Raw genomic sequence first — 9,387 nt, 5'->3', positions numbered from 1 at the left:
AAATTACATTATTACGCTCCAAAATAATTACACTTTTAGATAATATAATTTTCAAGTTTTTCACTTTTTATCATGTTATAAGTTAATTTACGGTCTTAGTATGCTACTTACATTTTTTATTGTCGATCTTTGTCAATTTTCATCACAGTACTGCTATGACATAAAACAATGATGACGTAACAATATATATTATTGATATGTCTGATGTCACGTCAACATAAATGAAAAACTATTTTTCATAAAATTTTAATTAGTAGACTAAGACCAATCAGACCAAAAATAAAAAATTGCAAATTATGAAAATAAAAAAACATAATTTTCACTATATATATATTAAAAAAGTTATATAAACTAAAAACACTATATGTATAGTAATATATTAAGATAAATATTATTTATATAAATCTCTTTAAACTTTAAATAATATAGTATAATAATTTACCGAGCATGTATATGTATTTATGCAGATGACTTCCATGAGTGACGCACAACCAAGAAGATCATCCATGGCTTTGAACTTCGAATCCCACCACTTTCTCCTCATTTTCTCCCTCCTAACTCTCTCTTCTTCATCTTCTACTGTCTTATCACCTGAAAACCCACCAGCTCCAGAGCCCACAGTCTACGAAATCCTCCTTCAGCACGGCCTTCCCGGTGGGCTCTTGCCGGATTCCGTCACAAGCTACTCCCTCGCTGAAGACGGGAGTTTTGAGGTCACCCTAAAGAAACCCTGTTATGTGAAGTTCGAATACTTGTTTTATTTCGAGGAAAAGATTACTGGGAATCTCAGTCTTGGTTCTCTAAAAGATTTGGATGGGATTCAGGTGCAAAGATTCGTGTTCCTCTGGTTTGACGTCGATGAGATAAGCGTTGATCTGCCGCCTTCTGATAGTATATATATAACTTTTAGTTTCTTTACTCTGGAGCTTGATGTGAATCAGTTCTTGAATGTTCGTTCTTGCGAAGACGAGGCCTTGGCTTGGACACAGCTTGTTCAGGTACACGAACATTATTATATTAATGTGTGTTTCAGCTGTTCGATGCAATCGATAGTGCCTGATCCAGTAGATCCATTAATAGCTCAAATTCTTTTAGGTTACGTGGGTTCATATATACCTAAATTTTAGCATATAGGCAGTATCACCACATTATATAAAATTTGATTACGTGAGATCCATATATTTTTTTAAACCCACCATCCAAATCAATTTTGGGTCCACATTATATAAAATTTGATTCCGTGAGATCCATATATTTTTTTATGGCAAAAACTTGTGTGAGACGGTTTCGCGGGTCATATTTTGTGCTAAATTTTTTTTTATGCTAAAAGTATTGTTTTTTATTATGAATATAGGTAGGGTTGACGGGTCTCACAGATTAAGATCTGTGAGACGGTCTCACATGAGACCCACTCTTGTTTTAGAACCCACAATCCAAATTAATTTTGGGCCCTTAGATTTCATATTATAGTACTATCTTTATGCTAGCATATATGAACTCAACCCGATGGTTACTTTGTAGAATTATCTTAGTACTTGATTCATGTGCTTTTGTTGGGTTAATGCATTTAGCACTTAGTATGTGTAGCAGCTAAAACAACCGATGGGGAAAAAAGAGATTGTATTTTTAGTTATATGTGTTTTTTTGCGATCTAGACCTTTTATATTGCAATTTTTTCATCTTAGTCCCGTTATCTGTGTTTCTTTGGTGATTTTAATCTTTTTTTGACTTGATGTTGATGTGACACTGACATGTGTAGTACTATATCAGTACTCAAAATGGAAAATTACTAAAAATTAAAATATATAGAACTAAGACTTCTATGACAAAAATTGTGAAAAACTAATATACAGAACCAAAAATGCAATCTTCTTGTAAAGTTTTTTAGTTTTTTTTTTAAACTTCTTCATTTCAAGAACTAAGGCACAATTAATGAAAGGTGTAGAAGTTTGCGATTTTAGTTTGGATTTCTGAGCTCTCTCCCTTACCCTTGGCCCGAATTGATCAATTTGTGGAATCCACTTCGGGGTTTGAATTGCTATGTTTTATGGATGTATATCAAGGATATATACCATCAATTCCCTTTGGCTCGAGACGATCAAGATAAGGTCAGTTTCACAACCTCGGGTGGTACATTTTGTTATACTGTTATGTCATTCGGCTTAAAGAATTCACGGGCCACTTATATGCATCCGATGGATAAGATTTTTGAGAAGCATCTTGAGAGTAATATCAAAGTTTATGTGGATGATATCCTTGTTAAATCTAAGGAGAAGTCTTTTTTATCTCAGATCTCGAAGAAATCTTTTCAACTCTCAAAGAGTATGGAGTAAATTAAACTCACTCAAATGAACATTTAGGGTCAAGAGTGGAAAGTTTTTCGACTTCATCGTCACCTACAAAGGAATTGAGGTTAACCAGGAAAAAACGTGGAGGTCATCTTGGAAATTTCCCTAAGTATGTCAAAGAAGTGCATGTCCCCTTCATATCAAGATCGATACATCGAAGATATCCTTTTTTTCAAATATTGAGAAATGTCCAAATTGAATTTCCGGACTTCAAATAATTAGGCTGAGTATGTGGTCGGAATGAAATCAACTCGGAAGCGGGATCCATTGGGATCAAAATCTACTCATATTCAAAATTAGTTACTCAATAGATGAAGGATTCTCATGAAATCGGGAAGATAGATTGATGAGATTTGAGAGTCATTCAAGAGTTTTTAGAAATCTTTACTGATTAAAGTGTGGAAAAGATTCTGAGAGAAGAGTATACAGAGGCCGATACACTTACTAAAATGACATCCTCTTTATCCATGGTAAATGAGAAGGTGTTATTCACCACATCAAGCTGGTATCTGTGATAGAAGTTGATCCGGTGGCCCCCTAAGAGGACACATGGATAATACCCCTGCTCAATTACATTTTGACATAACATTTACCCAATGACCTTTAACAATTTTGGAAGATTAAGAAACAATATCCTTGATTATTTGTTTATCGATGGGGCGTCGTATTGACGATCATTTCAGGGACCAATTCTCAAGTGTTTGTCCCGGGAGGAAGCAAATTATGTACTAAGAGAAATTCGTGCTGTGGGGACCATCTTGGAAATTTTTGTCATAATCATTTCTCAGTCATGAAGTCTATCCGAGCATCTTTCCCATTTGATCAACATGGTTGGATATTGTAGGACCATTTCCAGTAGTCTGGGCACAAAATAAGTCCCTATTGGTGGCAGTATATTATTTCTCTAAATGGTGGAGGCCGAGCCCCTGGCCAGAATTACAGAAGAAGATGTACTAAACATTTTGTGGAGAAATATAGTTTGTAGGTTTGGGTTACCGAGGAAGTCGATATCTGATAATGACCTGCAGTTTCAAGGACGAAAGTGGCAGCTTGGTGTAGAAAAATGAAGATTGCCCAATCTTTTATTTCAGTCACCTACCCACAAGTTAATGAACATGCTGAAGTCACTAGTCGCACTATCATTCAGGATATAAGAATCAAGCTGCAAAACATTGGGAATGATTGGATAAGGTTAGTGCCAAGTGTCTTATGGGCTTTTTGAACCACTGACATAACTGTTATTGGGAAAATCTTTTCAGTTTGGTGTATGGGTATGAAGCTGTAATACCAGTCGAAATTGGGCAAACATCAGCTCGAATCGAAGCCTTCCCAGAAGGGAATGGTGCATTCCGAGCTTAAGAACTAAAACATGTGGAAGAAAAAAAGAAAAGGATGCCATCCGAATGGAAGACTATTGGAGCCGAGTCATCCGAGCATACAACCAACGAGTCTGATATCGAGATTTTCAAGTCGGTGATCAAGAAATCAAATCCAGGCAGGAAAGTTGGCAAGTTGGAAGCCCAGTGGGAGGGGCTTTACAAAGTCATTTGAAGAGTTATTTCATGAGCATTGAATTTAGAAGATATCCAGAGCCGATCTCTAAGAAGGTCCTGCAATGAATTTCATTTGAAATAGTATTGTGTTTAAGTTTACTGATCATTGGATTATTAAAGAAGTTATTTTTCTACCTCAAAATATGTTTACGATCCTATCAATGCCCAGGAGTTTTGAGACCCAGGAGTTATGAGGTCCCGACTTCCTATTAAAGCTCAGGAGTTTTGAGGCCCTGACAAACTATCGAATCCAAATATTTTTGATTCCTTGAAATTTTATAATATAGTCTCGGGAGGCATGAGGTTCCGGTTTCCTATCAAAGCCCAGGAGTTTTGAGGCCCTGAAATTTTATCTTATAGGTCCGAGAGGCATGAGACCCTTACTTTCTATCAAATCCCAGGAGTTTAAAGTTTCTGACATCTTATCTTATGAACTCGAGAGTTTTGAGATCCTGATATCTTACTACACAGATATCATGAGGTCCTGACACCTTATTTTTATAAATTAAGTCGGCCCGGTTATCTTTGACACTAGGAAAAAATTTCAAGTTGCAAGGTTGATGAAATTTGAAATTAATAATTTATTATATATTAAAACATGTATTTTAAAATTTAAGTTTCATTAAATTATAAAATTATGTTATTTTAGTATTGTTTGTTTATATTTAAATGTCTTACTAAATATGTTTTATTTTCATGTTTCTACATGTTGGTAAAATAAAAATAATGATAACTCAAATTAAAAAATTCAAATTGAGGTGATTCAAAAACGTTTCGAATTTTTGAGGAAGTATCTACAACTTTGCAGAAGACATGAATCCCTACAAAATTCATTAAGATGATAAAATTGTGCAAATATCAAAAAGATGACAAATTTACTTTTACTATGACCAGCTTATAGTAAAAAAATCATAATTATTTCAATATTTAATCAAATGAGGTGAATCAAAATGCCAAATTCATCTACAAACAATTCCCTACATGTTTGTTATTTTAAGCAAAGTCAAATTTGGAAATTAAAGTCGTGGATCATAGCATTCAAAGAAGGGTCGTGGAATTAAAGTTTGTAGGAGACAAAAACTACTATTACAACCACATGGCAATAATAAAATTTTTGACATTTTCTCTCATTTGGCCTATAAATAGAGGTCTTGTGTTAGCTTGAGGAGTATCCTATTCCATTGTAAAATAAAGTGTGTGTATTCGTGTGGAAATAAAAGTTTTAAGTTCCAATATATTTTCTTTCACTTTCCTAACTATGAGTGATGATTTTAGTGTTGATCAAAAATAAGTTCATGACAAGCTAAATCTAATATGTCAAGGTGAAGATAATGCATTTTTCGTGAAGTAACATTGTTTATATTTTGTATATTATTTCTGTTTTTTTTACATTTATCTAACTTCTTCTTATTATAAGTATAAAAATGAATTATTTGTTTTTTATCAATTTACATCAAGTGCTGGGTACCATTGTATTGATAATCTTGCTTTGTTGTTTAATTTTGATATAATAAATATTTCATCAATTATATTATTATTATTATTATTATTATTATTAAAACATATATTTCATTTAGACGATAGCATGGCTCTGCCGGTTGTTCTAAATACAATATTATGATTTAATACTAACATCTAACATTTACTTTATTGCTACTAAATACAATATTATGATTTAGTACTAGATACAATAATGTAAATGTTAGTTGCAATAAGGTAAATGTTAGTATTATATCATAATATTGCATTTAGAACAACCGACAGAGTCACACTATCGTCTAAATGAAATATATGATATAGATATATTTATATATATATATATATTATTTGTTGTTATCAGTTTATATTAATGATTTGATACCATTGAAGTAGTTATCTTGATTTGTTGTTTAACCACTTCAATAGTACCAAGCATTTAATGTAAATTAATAACAACTTATAATTCATTTTTATATCTGCAATAAAAAGAAGTTAGCTAAATGAAAAGAAATATAGAAAGAATATACAAATATAAACAATCTTACTTCAAAAAAAAAATCATCATCTTCACCTTAGCATACTAGATTTAGCTTGACATGAACTTACTTTTGATCAACACTAAAATCATCACTCATAGTTGGGAAAGTGAAAGAAAATTTATTGGAACTTAAAATTTTTATTTCCACACTAAAACACACACACACAATTTATTTTAGAATGAGATATGATACTCCTCAAGCTAACACAAGGCCTCTATTTATAGGCCAAATGAGAGATAAGGTCAAAAAATTTATTATTTTCATGTTGTTATAATAGTAGTTTTTGTCTCCTCCAATTAAAATTTCATGGCTCATTTTTGAATGCTATGATCAATAACTTTAATATCCAAATTTGGCCCAAAACAACAAACATGTAGGGAATTTTCTGTAGATGAATTTGGCCTTTTGATTCACCTCATTTGGTTAAATATTGAATTAGTTATAATTTTTTAACAATAAGTTGGTCACAATAAAAGTAAATATGTCATCCTTTTGATATTTGCACAATTTGATCATTATTATTGATTTTTTTAGACATTCATGTCTTTTGCAAGGTTGTAGATACTTTCTCAAGAATTGCAAACATGTTTGAATCGCCTCAATTTAAATTTTGCAGCTTGAGTTATCATTATTTTGTCAATATGTAGAAAACTTGAAAATAACACATATTTAGTAAGACATTAAATTTAAACAAACAACACTAAATAACATAATTTTATAATTTTAATGAAACTTAAATTTTAAAATACATGTTTTAACATATAATAAATTATTATTTTTTAAGTTTCCTCACACCCCACACTATCTTATTATTAGTTCCTTAGTAATAAAATGAAATTTATCAGAAAATCACAAGCTAGATCTTTATTCCTTTTATATATTTAAATATACAAACATATTCATTTATAAACAAAATTATATATATATATATATATATATATATATATATATATATATATATTAATTTCTAAATTTTTTATAATAAAATAGAGAGAATGATAATTCACGCCATCCACAATAACATTTATAATATCAAAAATATTATTGTAAAAGCCTCAACTGCATATTCTTTCAGGCCAAAATAATTAATGAATAGCTTATTTCACTCATGGAGTTGGACTGATTATTAACTCTCATTGAAAAAGACTAAATTAAAGCAGACAATTAAATAAACTAATATTGAAAACAAAATACAAAACTTTACAAACAATAAAATCCCATGTTTTTTTTTTAAAATAACATGACTGCAAAATTTTACAATTACATAAAAAAAATTTATCTAAACGTTCTACCTTATATATATATATATATATATATATATATATATATATATATATATATATATATATAAAAGATTTGTTTGTGTTGGATAAGTTTCAAAGTTAGTCGGATGTATCCGTAATATAAATGTTTATATATTACGGATACATCCTACTAACTTTGAAACTTATCCAACAAAAACAAATCTTTTATATTTTTTTTAATATAATATGAACAAAATATTTTGCAGCCCGTTATTTATTTATTTTTTTAAAATATATATTTTCTAGGAGAATTATATTATTGTAATTAACTATTTTTTAATAATCAATAAAATTTTGTTTTCTCATTTCTCACCACTTACTCACAAAAGATGTGTGAGTATATATTATACTTTTACAAAAAGAATTCTTTCAATTATACATATTAACAACCATACAAACCATATCTTTTAACTATATTCTCATAAAAAAAATTGAATTTATTTTATTTGAAAACATACATAGTAAGAATAGATCTAGTTCATTAATAAATCATTGCAATAAATCAATAAGTTCACCTTCACTTGTAGCAGAAACTAACATCCTTCGTGAAGCTAATGAAATAAATCTTTGTTCCACAACATCATCCAGAAAAAATAACAGTTTATGTTAGAATCGATTAGGGGGATCATCGTTGATCTATGATAGCTCGATTTTTGAAATATTGTATACCGTTAAATTAAATCGAGTTTGGTTTTTAAACCAAGCAGAAGACACTTAAAATAATTCTTCGTAGAAACTGATTAAACATTTTTGTAAAACATTTTAGATATATGCAAGTTGAATGAGTAAAAATATTTTGGTTGAAGCATTTTATCAAACACTTGGTATATAATATTTTGGTATTTGATGAACACATAAAATCTTTCCACAATGCATCTTTAAAAACAGTGGAAATGATAAGTAAATGCAATAAATAAATAGACACGTATTTGTTTATGGATGTTTGTAGATTAACAACTCCTACGACGTCACTCCTTCTTCCTTTTGGAAAGATCCATTAGAAGACTTTGATATATACAACACCTCGTACAAACCCATTTCAACTTAAGATTTATCTCTTGCCTAATTGAAACTCTTAGCACACTTTAGATTGTAGGTCGCAACTTCAGAATTCGCATAATGTTTAATGTCTCTTATGCAAAGACTACAAACACAAAATTTAATGTCTTTGTGTGAAGACTCACTCAACTAAACTTTGAATTTCAACTCTCTTGTATATGTGTCAGTGATCATGTGTGAGATATTTATCAGTTACAGTGTACATCTCAATGTATCCTCATACAAGGGTTTGTGCTCTCAAATAGCAGATTTCTTCATGCTGGTTGCCAATGCTTTGAATCCCCTCCAAAATCTCTAGTTTGATCTTCAAGATGATATATTTATAGGCCCAAACAATGATATATACGTTAGACACACAGTTTTTGTACTATTTCTAAAATTGCAACGGTCAAATTCGGCTAACTAGACATTTTCCCGAACCTAAACTGGTCGTTCAGTGGTTGAACTTTTCAGCGGTTGAAACTTCTTAGCGGTTAAAAACAGGTCAGCAGCTCAATCTGGTGTGCTGAAATCAACCTTGCTGATTTCAGTTTGTGCACAACCAGTAGCTTCATCGTCATTTATCAGCATCTTAAGTTTCGATTCAGACTTTGACTTCTGACGATGATTTGTATATCATCGTCTTGTCATTCCAACACATACTGAATCGCTTCATTTCAACAACCGAACTGAGAGATATGGCCAAAATACCGCAACTGCTCATACCCAACTTATTTTTTGTTTTCGTGCAATCAGTTTGGTCCTTCAGCAACCGATTTGACCTAGATACTATTCGATTTTGCCCAACTGACGTGAAATATAACTTGTTCCAAATTGAGTTTTCTGATCGGTCAAGTTGGAAGATTTCCATTTGAATCATTCATTTGAGAGGTATCATCAACATTCCGAAGCTCGCCAGAAATTCAATTTGGCTAAAGTCAGTTTCAGTTTCAATTTCCTTCTTGTGTTAATAACTTCATGTAGTAGCCCGAATTCCAAATTGGGTAATTAACGGATTATTGGTGATTAATCATGATCGGAAGGTCCGAAGATGGTTCGGAAGCACCGAAGAGTTCGGAAGGTCCGAAGTGAGTTCGGTGGATCCGATCATTAGGTGTCAAGAGTT

At 31.2% G+C, this 9,387-nt stretch overlaps 1 protein-coding gene across 8 annotated transcripts in view; it reads left to right on the top strand.

Annotated features, from left to right (window-relative positions):
• Positions 1-440: 440 nt before the first annotated feature.
• The window catches only part of LOC140823105 (uncharacterized), a 53,547-nt gene continuing 44,600 nt past the window's right edge, over positions 441-9,387 (top strand). For 3 of the 8 annotated variants that reach the window (XM_073184252.1, XM_073184254.1, XM_073184253.1), the window contains exon 1: positions 443-998. In XM_073184252.1, the coding sequence (XP_073040353.1) occupies positions 462-998 (537 nt within the window). In that variant the 5' untranslated portion in view covers positions 443-461. Of the gene's footprint in view, positions 999-2,063; positions 2,109-2,291; positions 4,650-9,387 lie in introns of those variants that run through there. The other 5 variants (XM_073184250.1, XM_073184255.1, XM_073184251.1 and 2 more) reach the window with 5 other exon arrangements.

This window comes from Primulina eburnea, chromosome 2, assembly GCF_022965805.1.
Source record: "Primulina eburnea isolate SZY01 chromosome 2, ASM2296580v1, whole genome shotgun sequence".
NCBI lineage: Eukaryota > Viridiplantae > Streptophyta > Magnoliopsida > Lamiales > Gesneriaceae > Primulina > Primulina eburnea.
Note: the sequence above shows the minus strand (reverse complement) of the source record. Positions and strands in the feature narration are given on the sequence as shown.